General features: G+C 44.3%; 1 protein-coding gene across 1 annotated transcript in view; it reads left to right on the top strand.

Annotated features, from left to right (window-relative positions):
• The window catches only part of ptk7b (protein tyrosine kinase 7b), an 81,380-nt gene that overhangs the window by 38,328 nt on the left and 22,370 nt on the right, over nt 1–20,682 (top strand). Inside the window, exons 2-4 of the mRNA XM_005927142.3 lie at nt 12,614–12,910; nt 19,055–19,157; nt 19,246–19,430. Of these exons, the coding sequence (XP_005927204.1) occupies nt 12,614–12,910; nt 19,055–19,157; nt 19,246–19,430 (585 nt within the window). The remainder of the gene's footprint in view (nt 1–12,613; nt 12,911–19,054; nt 19,158–19,245; nt 19,431–20,682) is intronic.

Genomic DNA, 20,682 nt, shown 5'->3' with positions numbered 1-20,682 from the left:
TAATAGTGTGATGGAGAGAGACAGCAAAACAAAACAGGAGAGAAACGGAGGTTTAATGGAGTAGTTATTGTCCTCTGGAGCCTCATTGAGCGACTGGAAGAATCCGACTCTTAAAACTGGGCATGCTCATTCATCCATCTATCATTAAGAGTTCCTTCATTTCGTCTCTGCAGTTTGCCTCATTAGATCATGTAACTGAGGCTGCCATGACAGAAGACTCTTATTTCAAACCTTTTTTATTTTTTTTATTTTAATTGTCATGCTTAGCATATTAGCAGTTGGACGTTGTAGCGGAATCTGAAATTGAATTGACCTAGAATGAAATCGTCAATCGTCAAGGGGACTGGGTTATATCCTCACACAATCTCCGGTCCTCCTCGAAGCGAGATAGAGTAATGACTATAGCAGACTCTGTGCTCTCGCCTTTATGAAGCCAAAAGTCCCCAAAGACTCCAGCCATAATATACACTGTCAGCAGATTGATGGAAAACAAGCGTTCAGGCCCTCATCTTCTCTTTTTTAGCACGAAAGCCTTCTTATCTCAGCTCGCTCTCATCTGCGCTGGGGCGTCTGCCAGCGTACCGAAGAGCGCCACCACCACATTCCTGGCTGGCACGGATGTCTGGACATAGCCGAGGTGCAGGCATCAGCCAGAGCCGCCTGCAGAGGACGGGGCTGGCACAGGCAGTCGAGAACTCAGCGCCCATCTGCTGCTGGAGCCAGCAAGGGGAGCCATCGTTTATTACGACTGATGTGAAAAGCAGCTCCTGTCAATCTGGAGACATATTGTGTTGTTCCTGCACTATATAAGATTTCTGCACCAAGTCTGCATGTTTGGCTTTGGCTTGTATAGTCAGGGTATTTTTCTTTTTTCTTTCCCCTCTTCTCTGTTTTTAATCCGCCGAGGTTATCCTTCATCACAGATCACATTTCAGAAGACGGAGACTTGGAAAGAGCATCCCACTTCTTCAAACTCTGTTTTATCTCCTATCTGTCACATCACTCTGCAGCATCCACAGGCCTGCAGAGCCAGATTTAACCATGAAGCCAGCTTCAGTTCTCAAACTCCCACCTAAACAGCAGGCTCTTTTTGTCTGCAACGTCTATCAGACCTGCGTGTTTAGCCTGGCTGCAAAGTGCCGAGCTCCTCTGTTCAGCTGTGACTTAATCTTCCATCTTTGGCTCATACTTCAGGAAAAATATTGACGGTGACCCCAGATGTTTGACATTACCGTTGCTTTGTGTTTCGCTTGATAACTCTGTGGTGATGTTGCCCATGACCCCTGCAGGATAGTTTGAGCACTTATTGCGTAAACCGTTAGCGGTAGGCTTTCACATGCTCGCGTGGAGAGCCTTTTGTTGTGTTTCTGTACTTAAAGTAGAAAAATTCCAGCCCGTTTCAAGTATTTTTTAAAAAAAGTGTTCTTACTGGATTACCGCCGCGTTTTTCAGGACCAAAGAGACAAAAACGGCCCAACCTACTTTACCTGAGCAAAGCCTAATCCGTCTTAATCTAATAATTGCTCCCATATTTTCTGTCTCCCAAGAGCACAGCTGCAGGGGACGGCTGTGGCTCCAGGTCGCTGTGCACCATGGGTAATAACACCCAAGGTCGCTTTCATGGTCACGACGAGATCTGTGAACTGTCTGAAAGGTTTTTCCCCGTCGTCATCATGTGGGCGTTGCAGACAGATTGTTTAAAATCTTATCACAGCTCGTTCTTTTCTTCCCCTCCATCTCTGCTGGCTCGCGCTCTGTCCTCGGTAACGTGTGGGTTTCGCAGAGATGCATTAGGCTGCCTGTGTTTCAACAGCCCGCCTTTTATGAGTGGGTGTTGAAAATTGGTGAGAGCTGGCTGTGCTCAGATGTCTCTATTTTAGATGCAGCATGACAGTTATGAAGCCGGGTGTCGAGGGATGAAGTCGAGGGGGGCGATGAGCGACGTGGCACACATCATCTTTGAAAGGCTTCTTTGCATACTGGAGCTGCATCTGCCATAAAGCAAACCGATCAGTCTCAGTCTGCGGCTGTTTACACATCCTATGATAACGAGGAATCGCTTTACAACGTTATACTGTGGTAATATTTAAATAACCTCAGCAGTGGAGTGGGAAGAAGACAGGCCTTTGAATTCCAACACTTTGTTTTAGTCCTAGAACTAAACTGTACTGAATATGCAGTGCTGTGCAAAGCTAGCCATCATTTCTTTATGTTTTGCTAGGAAAATAATAAGGGCAGTAAATAAGCGTGTAAGGCAAAAATAGAGTTGTTATGACCTTCAACACAGCCTGAACTTTTTGCACAGCTTTCTTATAATTAAAGTAGTCTTCAGGAATAGTTTAAGGCTTCCTAAAGGTTTTTGAATGTTAGTTGCATTTTCTTGTGTCCTGTCAAGATGATCCAACACTGTTTCAATCATGATAACATCTGTTACATGTGGCTTGTTTTAAAATGGCTTGTAAATTCAGGTATACTTCTTTGTGTGTTTGTATTTTATGTATAAGCGGTTGCAACGTTGGGCACTAGCAATAAAGGTCAAAGCCAACCTCGATACTTGCATGTCCCTAGTATATTATTGGGAAGTTTGAAAATGATCCATCAAAAAAAAAAAAAATTGTGGGTAATATAACATTTTTATTGATTTTTCACTTTCGGTGTGACCGTGACCGTGACCTGACTTTTACCAAAATGAAATCAGCTCGAGCTGTTATTGGTATCTACTATCACACGAAATTTAAAATGGTATCTTGGAGGCTAGACTGCTAACAGATAGACAAACAAACAGAACCAATTCCCCTTCCAGGGGAGAATTGGGCTGCTTGGAAGCAAAATACAACAAAATGAGGTCTGGCTCAAGATTTTTGCACAGACACAGATAATTTTTCCTACTTAAACCATGATTAGGTTTCTTTTTGCAAATGGAGCTCCGCATGATGCCCCAAACTAGTCCGCATCCTCCGTCCCAGTCTGAATTGTGCTTCGGGCCTCCTGGTATGACTATAATGAGGCAGTGATGCTGTGTGGCCTATTAAAACACTGTTGGAGTAATGTTTGGGTGGGGCATAGCCAACACTTTGATGCTGCTGACCGCCTCCCAGTGTGCTTATTAAGAGATTTATGGCTCATGCACCCCCCTCTCTCCTGTTCACACTGCCATTTGAGTGTTGTTTTTTGTCTCTCCTGTCATGGATACCATATGGAGTACTTCATTTGAAAGAGCGAGCTGTGTTGGCAAGCAGCGGCTCGTTAGAAGTGATGAGAGAGCTTTTCATTGCTGCATAGGAGAGGTGACATACTTCTGTCAAGCCCTCTTTTTTTTCTCTAAGACAAATTAATTTCTGTCATCTGGAATAATTTGGTGAAAAAATATTCGAGAATTTTCAAAATGGGAATCAGTTCAGAAGCTTCTTTTTTTTCCTCTTTCTCTTTTTTTTATATAATGGAAGGAGTGAACCAAGTCTACCTGGCGAGGTTGCATCCCGGTTGCCATGCCAGTGTTGCCTGGTAATAAGTTGGGGAGGAGGGGGGGGGGGTTTCTTTGTGTAGTTGGTGCCGTGCTCGCTCCCTGCCGTCAGCGACGAGATGGAGTGAAACACACACGAACCGATAGGGATCTCAGCGAGGTTTCTTATAATGAGCCCTCTCTTTGCACACGAGCAAGCCCCTTTGCAGAGAGAGACCCTTTCCACAGGGCAATTACCCGGTACAATAATGGCAGCGATTGAATTTAGGTAGCGCGCGTGCATACGAGTGTCACCGGTAAAAGGGCAGGCTGGCTTGGCTGCTTGAAGATGGTTTTCAATTAAAGGAGATGAATAAACGCATGAAAGCGCTGTGCTGATGTGCACCTCGCAGAGAATAAAACACTACCTGGGGTCAGTTTTGTGGATTTAATGGAAAGAGTCAGCAGGGTGTTATCCTTTTGTATTACTTTGATTCATCTTGACTTGATGGAGTTTGGGAGCCTCTGTAATGACTGGGGTTGAACACTGAAAGCTGCCTTTTAAGAAAACGTGATCACTCTGAGGTTTGTGTTCACGTTGAGAGAAACATTATGGAAAAGTAAACTGCTTAACTTGTATTTAAATCGGCTTTATCTGCAGGGTCCAGTTAATCAGATGTTTTTTGTCGCTTCACAGCAGATCTTGAATATATTTCTTGTGCTTGTTGACCTTTTTTGTGTGCTCGTTTCTGGAGTTTTCTGCAATAAATAAATCCGGGACATTTACACCCAGTTAAGCGTGCATATCTGTCACTCGCGTTTCAGTGAGCTGACAGGGAAGTCGTTCCTGGTCTGACTCGATCTTGTTTATCTTCACTCCTGTCGAGTTCAAAAAGGCAACCTGACCTCTTGGTTTGGCGGCGTTTCTGTTCCGTGTACGGGCGATCGCTCTGCGTCGTTCACGCTGGAGAAGACGAAACTGTTGCTGACAGACAGAAATGTTAAAATATTGGCCAAGAAATCACTGAAGCTGAAATTTCCTGGATCACCGCAAACAAAACGCCGATATTTGTCCGTGATCAACATTTTCCAACCCAGCTATGCATGACTGAGACGTACAGGGAATTTAAACTGTCACGATATAAGTCACAAGATATTAATCACCCTCCCTTACCTGTTTCGTGCTCTCTCTTCCCTTTTTTCCACAGCACTTATTAATAAACCATAAAGTCAGTTTTTAGGGAAGATCTTCTGCCAGCCGGTTTTAAGTCAGGCAGCCAGTGGAAAACTGAAAAACACACACCCACACACACAGACACAAATCAAGTAATTTGTTGACGGGCATTGAAAGTTCTGTCAGTGGGCGTCAGAGCTTCCCATGACTTTGCCACTTATTCTCCTTTCCATTTGATCGTTCTGACATCTCGGTCCACCCAACCGAGGAAGAAGCTATCACACTTTTCCATCTGAGGTTTTACTACAGCTTGTAAAAACACACTTGCCTGGACTCTGATAGATGGTTATCAGCATGTGTGATCCCAGCATGCCAGTCATTAATGAGGTCACCTGAGATTTCTTAAAGATCAGATTTTTCTCCCAAGTGTTTTGCTTATGCTCAGGAAAAGTCGACTTTTATCACTTGGTGCCATGGATACTTTAAACGGTGTTTAGGTTCAAGCCCAGAGGCTCTTTCCAGATACTGTGTGCAGGTTTCTGTTTTGTGTTTGCCACACTCTGCATCTGTCTTTCTTCTCATAACAGTGAGGAACATCTTCTTCCTTTGCTCTGTTTGACATACAGCCTAATAGGAAAGCTAATCTTGTTAGTTTATCACTCCAGTGAAGCAGTAGGAATCTGCAGCAGCTGCTAAATTTCAGAGCAAATAAGGTATGGTCTTCTCCCCACTGCTGGCATGCATGTCTGGCTGGTTTAATGGATTGCTGTAGGTTTGTATTCATAACCCCAGCTTGAAGATGAGGACAGTCATCCACCTCTGATTTTGTTTCTGCTTTTTTTTTTTTTGTCCTGTAAAAATGACCACAGGCCCGACACCCCGTGTGCAGCATCGCCATATTTACTCGTGTAGCCATGGCAGGGCTGCGGGGACTGAACCTACTAAAGTGGATGCTTTTAAAGAGGGAGTAGTTGCATCAGCGTGCCATCTTTTGCATCCTGAAAAATTGATGACATCTTTTTCCAGTCTGTGCTTGTTGCAGTGCTGCTTGTCTTACCTCCCGACTGACATTGACTGAATAAGATGTTAAACCTACTTTCAGATCTTACGTGAACTTTTGGAGTCATGAATTATTAATCAGACGGAGTCTTATTTTTATTCCCCCCCCCTCTTTTTTTGGTGTACTCTTTTGAAGTTTCACTGTTTGTTGTCGGCGTGTGCTGCTTGAGCTGGGAGGGCTGATGTTATCAGCAGTCTTGCAGGTCTTATCCGTAATTGGGTTATGTAGATATTGCGATTTGGGAGAGGATGGAGTAATGAAAATGGAGTGATCACGTTAGATAGTGCCGTTTTCATGGGTTATGGACTCTTTGTTACCAAGTGGTGCTTTAAATTAGTTACTCGTAGTGTAAAGAAGTGCGAGCATTGGGCACACCTGGTGCTCTGCTCTCTGCAAAGGATGCTCAAATATTGCAAAAATTATAATCACAGGAGGTTTTTTTCTTTTCAATATTTAGACCACAATTATTGCCATGGCAACCCAACTTTGAAGCTCTAATGCATTTGTGTGTGTCCAGTTTTATTATTTGACCAAAGCCTCTGTCAACCTACAAAAAAACCTATTATTATTATACATGTGATTACAAATAAAGTCTATTTATGTACACAGCCCTTCTCTGCCTTAGTCCCCTGCTTGAAACCTAAGAGACTACCATAGCAGAGCTCATGCACAGCTTTCAGCCTCCAGAAGAAGTCATACTATATGTACTAAATTCTATAAAGTAAAGTGAATCTGAGTCTTAAAAGCTTTGTAAACTGTCAGCGGCAGCCTTTGACTGTGCTTTTCTTGAGTGCCTTTTTTTTTAATCTTTTGAGGTTTTTTCATACTGTTCCCCTTCATGCTGAACTCTGCTGTCACTCCTTTGCCTGTTCAGGCCAGTTCTTAAACATTCAGTGTCACCGTCAGGCTGCGCACACATTTGATTGATTTATTTGAAGACTGCACACATGCGTGCCCACACTCCTTCGCTCTGCGTAGTCAAATGCACAGACAGACACAAACATGGCACCATTTATTTCATTTCAAACGTGGTGAAAGAAAGAGCAGAGGAGAGTCAGAAACATCTGGGACTCCCACGCTGTGTTTAAAAGAAATGAGGGCACATAAATAAGGATTGGAAAGAAAAGCATAATTAAAATACTTTAAATACTAAATAATTCATCACCTGCTGATCACCTTTGTTTACCTTTTTTATTTTTTGACATTTCTGAGGACATATTCACCTCACTGTATATTTTAATAGCAAACAGGCTGAATTACAGAACCTTTAACTTCTTAAATATTTATCAGTGTTTTGCTTGGATACAGCGTATCAGCTGCAGTTGAATGTTTGAGACTCTGCGATATGCGTGTCACTTTAAGGATTGAGATTAATGTCTAATGTCAAACGCTCCAATCACTGTCTCACGCGCCGTCAGCAGCACTCATTTCTGCGACTCCAAGGCTCCTTGTTCTGCTGTCCTGTCATTTGCAAACATTTCAGCGCAGCTGTCTGGCTTTGACACGGTCCACTGAGAAGCTGTTAAACCGCACACATATGGGGCTATTCGAGCTCCCACAGTGGGTGTGTGTCTGGTGCCACGTATTTGTGGCTCCTGTGTGTGTCTCTCTTTAACCTCATGGAGCCTCGGGCTCGTGTGTCATCCTTGGATGTCGTCACCCTGCAGAGGCATGTTTGAGGAAACTTTCAGAGATAACATTGTGGTGTGTGTGATGGCCTGGTGGAAACACACAGTGCTCATCGCAGGTTTTTTCACTGATAACATCTCTGATGCTGCTCATCTCAAAGAATTCATTTTTCTTTTTAAATGCAGAAATGTGAAATCTTGTTTGTATTCATTAGATTGTGTTATTAGAACACTGATTTTGCCCACACATCCTCCGTCTGCATCTTGCATCTGTTCTTGAAAACTGAATCGGCTCGGCCAGCCCTGCCTGTCAGTGCCAGCAAACAAAGTTGGGAGAGACAGAAAGAAAGGAGGCGGTGAGTTTCAGATGAACCTATTATGGTGGGTTCTGGCTGTCAGGCTGACTTAAAGGCGACTCCCACCTGACAGCCATGACAGCCGTGCCAGGCTTAATGGGGTCGGCAGTGCAGTGAGCTGAAGAGGCGAATCCCCGTGTGCAGATATTTCACCCTCTCAGCAGTTTCCTGCTATATCTTTAACCCAGTTTCTGTCTCGTCCGACTTATTTCCAGATACGTCAGTTGAATTCTGAGGAATTGTTTTGAAATGTGTCAAAAACACCCATGTGCTGTGATTGACGTGAAATATTAACAGTGCTGCAAGTTTTTTGGGCTGCTGATCGGTATCGAAGCCGAGGCGTTTTTTTGTGGATGCGGGCTGAAAGGCATTTCACTGTTTTAATGGCTTTCTAGCTTAAAAAAAAGTATTTGAAATTTGAATAGTAGAAACTTTAGGTATCAGTTTTTCAACACTGTTTACGCTTCTCCATGTGTCAGGACATGCAGAATTTGTTTCACTCATACACTGCAGCTCCTGAACTCCGAGGTTTTCCAGTCATATGGCAACGCAAATGCGTGACACGTGTGATCTCGATGTGATGACAGAGCACCAAATATTCATCCAGTGTTTGTGAGTGAATGTCACGTGTGCTGCTGATCAGGCAGCTCCTTCAGCTGAAGCACACAGAGCGTTTCCAGTAAGGCGAACATGTGTGAAGCGGACCGTTTCCTTCTGTGTGATTCATATGAGAAAGAATTTCGTTGAAAACATCCCGGCTTGTTTGTACAGAAATTGCACAAATTTTGGGAAACATATCCCAAACTATTTTTCAGAAATTGAACAGAGTTCGTGAGTGAAAAGAACTTTTATTGATGAGCAAATTTTAAAATGAAAACTTGAGTATAAAATGTAGTTTTTTGTTCAAACGAGCGGTCTAAACCAAAATAACACACTAATGCGTCATTAATGGATATATTGGTTTGTTAAAACTTTGCTAATTGCATCTTGACCAAAAGACAGTGGTGCGTTGTTTACTTGCAGGTTTGCCACCGTGTGACGTTCCTTCTCACTGCTTCTGATGGCACATTGCTAGTCGCAGCATTCTTTGTGTTGAATGTTTTTTGTCATAAGAACAGTCCCGTCCTGTGTTCCTCAGTCTCACTCTCTTTGCCTTTTATCTGCAACTCTCCCTTTCAACTGCTCTCTCTTTGAAGGGCCCTCAGTCTGAGTTTGGATAGCATTTACCCTGCTTATCTATCCCAAATGCCACACAGCGAATATCCGAGCATTCCTCTTTTCTGCAGCCCTCTTGTGACTCGCTGAAAAGCGTGACCTAAATTATCTGTGTCGATCTGGCCAGACTGATACAACTTCAGTGAAATTTGGGTTCCTGAGTGAGTAAAGTGAAGGTAAAAGACAAGAACAGGGATGGCAGTTGTGATGCTTTGTGTGCATGACTGTGTTTATACTGTTTGTGCACGTGTGCCCTTGAAGTCTGCTCTTCTGCGCCAGTTTAGAGAAGCAGGATTGGAGCGCGCTTGATAGATGTAGGTCACGGCACCTTCTGTTTGTTCAGTACAGTAAACTTGGCAGACTGGCGCGCCTCACTCTACCCACCTCACTCTCACGTCTGTCACTCCGTGGAATGTGAAAACGCCTTATCTGTCTGCGCCTTATCTGCCGGGAATTTTTCCGGAAGTCGTTCCCTCTGCGTCTGCGTGGTTCTAAACTCACAAACTCGCGCTGTTTGTCAGCGAGCATCTCAAATGAAACCATCAACCGCGTGCCTCCGCCAAAGCTCGTAACATTGCTGCGCAGAGGAGGTTCGGTGTGATGGAAGCTGGCATGCTACCTCGCACCCCAGCTGTAGGCTTGGCACGGAGGCGGAAGGCTGTCTGCGAGCATAGATTGTCTGAGGTGGATGGCGAGGATGACTTCGCTGGTGTTTCCAGCCCATCTGCTACCTTTTATCCCAGTTTTGCACAGATGGAACAAATTCTCAGTCCCACAGGAGAATTGCTGGAGACCATTTGCTTATACAGACGAGGAGTTGTTACAACCCTTTGTGCAATAAATCATGGGGAACCTTCATGGTAGAGCTCGTTTCAGAGGCTGTGGGAAATGATTTATTAACTATGTCAAAATATTATTAATTGTTAATCAGTGAAAAAGAAGAAATCATACATTTCAGAAGCTGAAAGAAATACAATAAAAGTATTTTTGCTCAATAATATTTTTTTGCCTGAATAATAGTATAAGAGCGTGACTTCTTATGATTATTATGTCTGGCACGAAGTCACGAGGAAAAAACTGAAAAGTAGATGTGATCATATATCAAAAACTGAGTGAAAATTATGCAGAAGCTGGTCATGGAGGAATGATTCGAGGTTTGATTCGAGATAAAGTAAAAGCCAATCATCGGGCCATTGGTGTCTTTGCTAGAACCGATGAAGTCGTCTATATAAAAATAGATTCCCCAAAGAAGAATAAAAAAACAAGAGTCTATTCAAATGGAAAATGACAAAATGAAAGCATACAGTCATTGAGCCCTCCATTCTTAGCTATTTTAACCAGCTGATAAAGGTGTAGCCAGAGCCGAGGTTTTACTGGCGACCGAAAAGGTTTATACGATGGTCTCAAATATTCAGTTGTTTTTCTCTGGATTTTAAAGAAGTACTGCTTCAATTTATTTGATGTCAGTGTTGAGAGCTGTTGCTTAGCATTTCTACGAGTAATCTTTTCTCTGATCTTCTGCGGTGCCGTGACCTTGTCAGAGTCGGCACGCTTGAGCCTTGGAGAGACAAGTTTATTTTCCAGCGTGCTTTGCACAACCTTCCTAGCAATTGAAGGCTATTTGCCCACCTTTCATGTAACATTTAGATGGAATTTTCTGATTTCGGTCTTGCTGATGCAAATAAAAGTCCATGACTTAAGCTGACACACTGTTTTCTTTGAAATGCTGCCTGTAGTAAGTAATATTTGTGGCCATATAAGGCAATCTGATTTACACTGAACCTGAACCTTACTGTGGGCTCACCAGAATGGAAGTCTTGTTTGACCATCCTTTCTAACTCGCTGTGTCTTTTCCCGCCTGTCAGCGCTAACCACCTGCAGGACAGGAGCGGTGGCATGTTAGAGGGTCAAAGATGGGAGCATTTCATTGGCTCATTATCAACATCTTCCTTGATTTAACTTTATTGAAAGATCTCCCTTTTTTTTCTTGCCAGACACAGGCAGATACACACACCGTCACACAGGTGTAGGTATGGTTAATCGACTCTGGTGGTGGACCGTTACTTATCATAACAAACCCCAGACAGGCAGGATAACATTGTGTTATACGGGGCTCATGAGGGCCTGCCTCGACAACCTTTGCAGATGGCTATTGATAAGTGTTTCATTATGGTGGTTGTTCAAACTTGTAGGCAGCTGCTGAGTTTAAATCAGGTGCACTCTGATAATGTCATCTGTATGTTTACACTTGCCAACAATAAAGAGTGTAGTTTGTCATAAAAAACATATTAGTGAACCGAGATTTACCGTATAAACAAAACTGAATTGAATGAGAGGAAAAAAATACTTCCCATGATGTTGGTACTCTGAGGTAGACACAATAGTCTGGTAAGGATATGCATGACTGTATTTAAATGAGGGTAGAAACTACCAGCTGTGGGACACAAGTTTCGTGATCTGAATCTGTATAAAGTCATAAAATATTTTATATATACATAAGCTGTAGGATACTGACCATTGCTGCAGTGCTAGCATCAGTGTGTTCGTTTTAACTTGACCAACTGTACTGTCAAAAAGTCTTGTGTCTACACATAATACATAACAATCAACTTAGCAAAAAAACATTTTTAGGCACTTTGTTACTAGCAGCAGTTACAAAAACACTTAATCTTTCTTTTTTGGGTTTAATCTGTGACAAATGCTGGTCAACTATTGGCTGAAAAGTCTGCATATGTCAACAACGGTGTGCAGTATGCCCTTAAAAAAAATTTGAGGAAGCTGGACAAGCAGAGTACACAAGAAGCTGTAGCAGATCTAAACAAATGTTTGTATCTTTAGGCATTTTGTTACTAACTGGATGTTACAAAAACACTTAATTTGAAGAAATAATTTCAGGAAAGTGGGTGACCTACAGATATCTGCAGCAGATGAACAGCATCTGGAAGTAATGTTGTTTCATGACATGAGACATCAGTCTGGCCCTTTAGTGTTGGTCCATCTACTGTTGACTGCAGCCACATCAGGAATGGCGTCAGTGGGAGGGTGGCTGTGAAGAAACCACTGAATAGCCTGTTGTATGATGAATTACAAAGAAATGGACTAAAAATCAGAGGCAAACAGGTCTTATAAAGTGATGAATCCAAATTTCACATATGCTTCACAACAGTATACAAACAGTGGGTCGGCTTTGTCTTCTGTTTCCTCCGTCTGTTTGGCAGAGACTTTTGTGATTTGTGCTACAACGGTACTTTCACGTTTAACTGAGAGCACGAAACAAAACTGAACGGACCGATAATCTTCTGAGACGTGGATTAGTAGAGCATAAAACATGTCTCACACACAAATCTTGTCCGCGGCACCACGAGGGACAATAAAAGATTCAAGTGTACGTGAGGCTGTGTCTTTGTGTGCGAAGCACATCACGTCTAATTTAAGAGACACGTCTTCCTGAGCTGATGACAGCATGTGACCGTGGGCGTGTGATGTTTGAGTGTCAGAGCACCCACTCACATCACAGTCTATCTAACAGGGAAGGTATTTTCCCCCGGCGCAGAGGCTGATGATTTTACGAGAAAATAATTCACAGCTAGCCATTATTGTCTAAACATCACATTCCTCCACAGGGCTAAGTGGTTGCTATGGCATACACTTAATGAACGGAAAAAGCAGTAAAACGTTAACAGCAGCCCCATTCTAATCTGACTTTCCCCTCTTTCTCCCTTTTCTCCTCCTTTCCAGTTCTGTCCATCCAGGCCGCTGCCATTCAGTTCACCAAGGAGCCCAAATCCCAGGATGCCTTGCACGGCCGCAGCGCCATGCTGCGCTGCGAGGTCAGCGATCCGACCGACATCAGATACAGCTGGCTTCACAACGGCCAGCCCCTGGAGAACAGCGAGAGGCGCTTCCAGGAGGGCAGCAACCTCAAATTCAGCGCCGTGGATCGGCGGCTGGACGCAGGAAACTTCGAGTGCGTTGCGGAAAACACGGCCACAGGAGAAGCGCTCCACTCCAACAACGCCTCCTTCAATATCAAGTGTGAGTGTTGAGTTTCAGGCCATTTTCCCTTCCTTTGACGGAGGAAATAAAACAACCCTCTTAAGTGAAAATTACCAACTGACAGGGTTTCATAATGGCAACAAGGGTGTGCATCCAGTTTCTGGATCAAAAAAGCCAAACAAAAGTTGCAGTATAAGATGACGGGGTAGTGTAAGCTGAAGGAATGTTTCCACCTTGTTGCCTTATTCTTCGTGGCTTCTCCTCTCTATAGGAAACTGGATATGTGCGCCACCAAGCATGTGTTTTTTTGTTGCTTGTCTTTCCTCTCCGTTGTGTAACACTCTCTTTCCCATACTCTCAAAGGGCTTTTTGTCAGGAAATTACTGAACAGTCTAGTTCACCTTAAAGCAGTATAATTATTTCAGTTTAGATTAGCACAGGTCTGTCTGCTCCAGTTGTTTTTATTTGTGTCATGCTTTTCACATCTTCACCTTCTAAATGTGTTGTCAAATTAAGGGGAAGCACGCTAGTGTCTTAATTTTGTTATTTAGCCTCATAACCAAACCTCAGTGACCCGCTTAAGTTTCAGAGCAGAGGAAGCCGGGAAATTCTGCACAGCTCTGTTTGGGATAAATAACAACCTTGTTTGGGTCTCGTCAGAGGCCCTCAGGTACCAGTTGTTACTGTAAAGCCTTTGTGTCATACAAACAGAGTTTTCAGTGATGGTAGAAGGAGGGAAAGGAAAAAAAAAAAAGCAGGCAAAGCGGGCGAAAAATGATTCCATCTGGAATATGTTCCCCTCTCTTGCTACATTCAGCCTGGAGGTTTGTCTTTGCTGTGATGGTGCTTGTTCAAAGGGTGATTACAAGAACAGATGAGTGTCCAGACCTCCTAGTTGTAAACTGAGAGACGGATGGAGGGAGAGAGCAGCGGTTTAACTCCCTCTCTATGATGTGTCTCCACAAGTGGATATTTGAGGCGTGTGATGTCGAGCACCGTCTCTCTCTGAGTGCTTGCAGTTGTAGCCAAAAGACCAAAGAGGCCCATCGGTTTTTCCCAAACCCTGTCCGATCTGACGGGAACCGCTCACATGTGTTGCAATTGAAGATGATCTAGTGTGTGAATGAAGCTCAACCGACTTACTCCCACAGACTTAATAGAAAAGAAACAAGTTAGACATGAAGCACCAGTTCTCCAGAGCAGAATAAACTGCATTATCTGCCAAGCCATTAACATTCCCACGCACTGGAAAAGCAAGGCATAGTTTTCTTGAAAGGAAGGGCATGCAATATAAATAGGCTGAACTCATTTAACAGTGGAAATGTTTATATAAGAGTGGTCGTACCTTTTTGATCGGTGTAGATAGCAGTCGGGCTCACACAAATGTGCCCGTTCTTTGACGTGAGCGCTGACGCTGCACAGTCTGGTCCCGGTTCATGACACACATCGATCGTAATAAACATTAGTTTGCTTTTGTAAATAGATTTTTCTAGAAGTCTGTGCGTACGTTTGGATGCGAGAACTGGCTGCTAAGTTGTCTGCTAATGCTACCAAGCTAAGTTAGCAAGCTACATCTAAACTGCCATAGAGTGCTGAGCAACGGACCAATTAAAGACCTGAATTTAGCTCACAAAAATTGGGGCACAGACTTTGTTGGTACCAGACTGTAAACATGTGATTTTGATGTAAAGTTAAGAATGTTACAGGAGTCATTATAAGAGACTTTCTGTTGTTGACTGCCACTGGGGGCGCTGTTCAGTCAAAAAAAAAAACTAGAGACACAGCGGTGTCTGCGGCACTGTTGCCTCACAGCAAGGTGGTCTTGGGTTTGAATCCAGTCTGGGCCCTTTCTGTGTCGGGTTTGCATGTTCACCCGCGTCTGTGTGGTTTCTCTGCGGGCGCTCTGGCTTCCTCCTAGAGTCCAAACACATGCATTTGGCTAAGTTATTTGGTGATTTTTAAATTGACCGTAGGTGTGAATGAGAGCGTGTGCGTGATTATCTCTGTGTGTTGGCCCTGTGACAGATAGGCGACCTGTCCACGGTGTCCCCGTTCACTCTATTTGATGCATGGATGACAATGAATGAATGGATTCTCAGTGGTTTATGTTGGAGCATCATATTAGGCACTTTTTACAGACAACCTAAGAAACCGGCACACAGCTGAGATGCTGGTTATGAAGTTATTAATGCACCGCACATTACCATTCCTGTAAAAATGGTAATAGCCTGAGTCAGCTTGATAAGAAATCACATAAGTGGATTCCTCAGGCATAGCTTCAGATAACAAACATCTACGAACAAGAAACAATGTTATTTAAGAGCTTAGTGCACACTTTTCTCAACCAGATGCTCAAACTGCAATAGTAAATCATCCCTAACCACTTTTGGATGCTACGTCTGTGTGTGCGTATCAACACGTTTACCTCTGCATCATTACCTGCCGTTTGGCTGTCCGGCTCACTTTAAGTGGATCAGACCACGCTATGGTGGCTGTTGTCATATTTCCACTCATATACAGTTTTAACAAGCGGTCAAGCTCGTGCAGCTTTAAAGTAGACGTCTTCTGGCATTAATCTTGACCGTGCACTCACTCATGTGTACGCTACTTTGCGTGCTTGGTAGTGAATGTGGACTGTAGGGGGTGGTGGTGGGGTTTTCCATATGTACTGTATCAGGGACATTTCTGGAGTTCATTCGTCCGCCCCTCCCCCACTGACGAGAGGGGGTTAATTTATTTTTCCTTTCAATGGTGGGTGGGCAAGTCCTGCCAGCTGAGAATTATTCAGAGTAATTATCCCCCCTCTTGTTTTCACCAATAGAGGTTTTAGCCCCCCCCCCGCGCCCCCTTCACCCTTTTGTCCCGCCCGGTCACTGGGTCTCCATGGCGAGACCGGGCTCAGGCGTCGCTTTCGTCAGCGTGCTTGTTGCTCCTGGAGGCACGGCTTTCAGAAGACACACACAGACGGTGTTTTTGGATGTCAGTGTCATACAGCAGCACGCAGCAATGAGGAGAAGATTGAGTAGAAACACATTTTCCTCCCTATTCAGTCACTCGCGCATGAGTAGGCATGCGCACGCCGTCTTGGCTTAGTCACACAGCGTGTGTCCTTAACCCACATTTGTTCAGCAGACACATTTTTAAAGAGTCTGTACAGACCATGAGTACAGCTCTAGTTTCCCCCCATTTCGTTTCTCACAGTTCCTACAGAAGGATGTTTTTTTTCTTGCTGTCTTTTGTGAGCTGACAAAACGCAGCTCTTCATGTTTAATGACCCGGGCTCCATCCGTCAGCTTCTCTCCTGTAGAGTGACTTTGCTCCTGTGTCAGCGTCTCATTTTTCCTCCTCCTTCCTCCTGTCTCTGTCTTGTCGCTGCAGCAGCATCTCTCCCCTGCAGTTTGCAGCCTGGCCTGCTGACCCCTGTCAGCCACAGCTGATAAAATCTGACACCTCGTCTAACACCGAGCTGGCTCAGTTAACAATTTTCCCCTGGAATCTGCCACACCACTGTTTTTTGGGGGGTTTTTGGTTTTATAGCAATGTTTACAATACTAGGACACTATGCCATATGTTTTGGTTATTTTCATCCCCATATGGTTTTGTCAATCAAATGAAATCCCCAGCCGTTTTGCAGAAACCCTTCTCTATGGCAACGAATCAGCTCACTGAGTGAAAGAGACGGACACGCATTCAGCTGCTTTTCAGAGCGATGACTGAACGAGCCGTCCGATCATCTGTCTTGATGATATCCTCACGTTCATCCGTTATCATCCCCGTGTTGATAGCGCTTCCTGTTCTGCCTCCAACATAATAATTATAGGCTCCTAATTATGCCGTTAGCTGCCAGGCCCGCTCCAACACTTAGTCATGCATTCTGAGAGGGATTATGGAGAAGCATTTGCCACTAATAGGTTATGAAAGAGTGCCTTCTGTTTGTCGAGCGGACAGCTGGAGAAACCTGAGCTGTGAATGGAGCTGAGTGGTAAGAACGTGAGGCTGGTTTAAAAAAGAAAGAAAATCCAGGTCAAACTGAAAATTAAGTGGATAGCCAGAATCAGTTTTAACGTGCCACAGAAGAAAATAGGTCAGGACTGGTAGAAACTTTAGATACACAAGGCAGAGTGTGTTGTCTGCTGTTGTTTGCAAATCTCTGTTGAAGGCTCTGATTAGCCAAACAGCGCGTCTGGTATTTCTCGTGCTGCTCGCTGTTTTATTCCTGAACATGCAAATGAGCATCTGATACATGAATTCAGATGACACCCTCCCTGATACTGAACCCACTCTCCTGTTCCTCCGGCCCAGTCGATACAGTGCTTCGTTTGCAGATGACGTTTATTCCGACTGCCACTCGTACTCACCCTCACTAATAAGACTTGTTATTCCGTCAAACTTTTTCTTACGCCCTCGTCTTCAGTGATTCATCGTCTCCCCGTCTGGTTTTGTGGGTCGCTTTCTGCTTTCAGTTCGCTAATAACAGGTCTGAGCGTCGGGCCTTAGGCCTCGATAGTGCAGTTGCCCTTCATTACCTCCTCCTCCTCGAGTTAGTGGAGCTATTGCCTGGAATGGCCTTGAATGAGACACACAACTAATTTGCATCTGCTGAACTGTCAGATATTTGAGGACACTTGCACACATGCACTCAGGCTCGCAGGCAGAGCATCGTCAGCTGTGTTTCGCATACACCATTGCATGTACAAACAGATGTATAAACACACGCACATACTTGCTCCACTGCTGAGCTATGCTTCCACACACACACACTGTTGTTGGCCGTCTGTGGTAGGAGGGAGGTAATGAGCAGTGCACGGCTCAGATGGGATATAAGGAAGGAGAATGGAAGCCCTGTTGCTGTAGAGATGGTTTCCCATGATCCCCTCAGGCTGCACAGCACCGCCAGTTCCTGAGTAATTCATTGTGACAGTTTTCCCTCTAGCGCCCCTTGTGACCTCACAGGGGTGCTGCGTCCTTCCTCCCTCCCTCCCTCTCCATCGCTCTCTCAGGTGGGCTCATACCATGCATATTTCATACATGATCCACACTGCAGCAGCACTGTTCAGCCAAGGGCCATAGGAATGGCGCAGCGTTAGTGGGTTGTCTTACACTAATACACGCACAGCATACATACACAAAACCCCCACGGACTCGTGTAGAAATCGGGGGCAACCGAAACAAACATGCTCTCTCAGTGAGTTCACCCACTAACCGCAGTGTTTACACAGTCTCTGCACATCATACCTCAGCCTTTATACTGTCACGTAAATAACAATTAGCCCTTGTTCTCATTCAGTGTAAACACCAAGTGTTTGTGTAGTCAACAGTGGGAGAAGGGGAATTCCAGCAAGGTGTGCTAAGATGGTACTGCAGCTAAATCTAAGCTGTCACTAGCTAGCTTTTGTCTTTCTATGTAACAACTTTTTATCTGTCTCGCCAACCTGAACATGTTGAAGAATCTTGGACTTGAGCAGGATGAAGGAAAGCTTTGTTGATGTCAGGTTTGACACACTATCTGCACATGTGTACTGGGCGAAATCCTTAATGTGCTCTTTGTTTCTGCCTGCAAAAGCCTGCTTACTTGTATGGGACTAATGCGGATCACTTTCCCACAATCTGTTTTTCTTCCTTTGTTCTTTTGTTCATCTATCACCGAGACGCAAGCGATCAGCCTTCTTGTCTTTCATCGCGTTGTTGTGGCATTCATTTCTCCTTTGATGCAATAATGTAAACACAGATAATTAGTTTTGAAGAACTGTGTTTTTTTTGATGGGCGCACAATTGAAGGATTTCTAAAATTATAACTAGCAGGTGCTTTGTCACAACATGTTCACTGCTGCCTTATTTCATGGGCCGCTCTGACAGCAGAGTGTCGCTATTAGCAGTTAATGAACTTTTCATTTGGAAAGCGCCTCAAGGACTTGAATTACTGTGGTGAGTGCAGGACTGTGGTATGCTGATGTAAGCTGACCCACTAATGTGGTAGATGTGGAGTCATAGTTCTGTCGCAGCGATGTTCCCCGCTCTCCCCTCGTCCCTGCTGCACTCATTAGCGTCGTCATGTGTCGCATGAGGACAGGGCGACCACTTAACTCAATTTTTCCTCCTGTCCCTCTCCTCAGCTGTTCCCCCTGTCCTCTTGTGCTCCCTTCCATCACTTACGGGATTTTTCTGCCTCTTCTATCACTGCAGGGTTGGAGAGCGGAGGTGTGATTTTGAAGGAACCCGTCTCTGACAGGGAGATGGAGAACTCTTCGCTGGTCACGTTGCGCTGTGATATTGATGGACATCCCCGGTGAGTCTCCTCCCACTTCAAGATCAAAATTCAGGTTTATGAGACGGTATTCAGAACGATTTCTCTTCCTCATCCTGCTGCTTCTCAGGCCGACATGCCAGTGGTTCAAGGACGGTGTGAAGCTGACGGAGAAAACTCATCAGATCAACAATAAAGAGAGGACGCTCACCTTCAAGAATGCCAGTCCGGATGATAATGGCCTGTACTACTGCTGCGCCAAAAATGCAGCTGGGCACGTCTGCAGTAACACCAACTACACTCTTAACATTATAGGTGTGTGTGTGACCTTGTGCAACAAATATCAGATCTGCAAGAATATAAAACTGACATATGATATATTATAGAGAAACATTAGGGCTGTAAGATGATACCATATTGATTTTACTTTGCTGTCAGGTGTGCTACTCGATCCACTAATTGATTGTAGGTCACTAATCAAAGGTTTTCAGGATGTAGTGAGTTTCCCACATTTCCGCACCTGGAAATGGAGACGACCAGGTGTGTGTGGTTAAAGAGCATTAGTGGTGAGAGAAAGCAGGAAGCAGAAAAAAGTTACAGTGCGTGTAATGTGATTACCTTTAAGTCTGTTAGCGACTTCCTCCCACACCACCCACACATACAGAACAATATTGTAACATGCCTTAAAAGAACAATAACAGCAGCTCCCTCAGCATCAGGGTCTCCTCCGTGTGTCTAACAACAACTACCTCTGCTACAGTTTATTCTACAGGTAGGTTCTTTCCTACAAGCTCTCGTCATGTTGTTTGCTCTGTTTCTCCCCCGTGTATAAGGTTTGCAGCACAGCACCCAATCAGCATTAGAAACCTGACGCCCTGTTCCGCTTCACATAGCCACCTGCAACACAGAGACATCGGATTAGCACCTGGGTTGAGAAAGAAAGGATAATTGTTCAGTTTCAGGTTACGGTGTCACCACCCTCTGCTTTTCTATAGGGCTTAACCTTAAGGAAAAGGCTGACAGATTTAAACTGGTTTTCAGTGCACGCTCTCAGATCGTAGGCTGAGGCTTCCCGTTGACGTCCTGGGTGGGCCAGGTGTGCTCTGAATGCACGCCTTTCTTTATCTTCACTCAAACCACTCGTAATGTCCTATAACTGCTACTGGCACCATTCCTTCAGCAGCTCTGCTGATACTCACGTGTTTTCCCGATCTCTTCCTAGTGCGTGTGCGTTAACTCGACGTCCTTCTGCTTTGCATCCGGAGTGTAACAATTTAGTAAAATCTGTGTAGCTATTACTCCTCCTTTAGGTTGTACTAGACTTAATCTGAAGTTTTGGCAGGTCTGAGCAGTGTTGGCTAACACTGAGAGGTCTGCTTGTGGCTGGTAGAAAGGGCCAAATGAAAGTGAACATAAGGAAAAATGCAGCAGCTGAAGCATTTTTCAGGTCATTTAAAACTCAGTGCAAAATCTGCAAACCCCAGTTTTACATTACATATTAAATAGGGGTGCAACGATACTCGTATCGATATTGAACCGTTCGATACAGTGCTTTCGGTTCGGTACG

Source organism: Haplochromis burtoni, unplaced genomic scaffold (genome assembly GCF_018398535.1).
Source record: "Haplochromis burtoni strain Fernald_Lab_line unplaced genomic scaffold, NCSU_Asbu1 Contig_96, whole genome shotgun sequence".
NCBI classification, from domain to species: domain Eukaryota; kingdom Metazoa; phylum Chordata; class Actinopteri; order Cichliformes; family Cichlidae; genus Haplochromis; species Haplochromis burtoni.
This window is presented reverse-complemented; position numbering and strand designations above follow the sequence as displayed.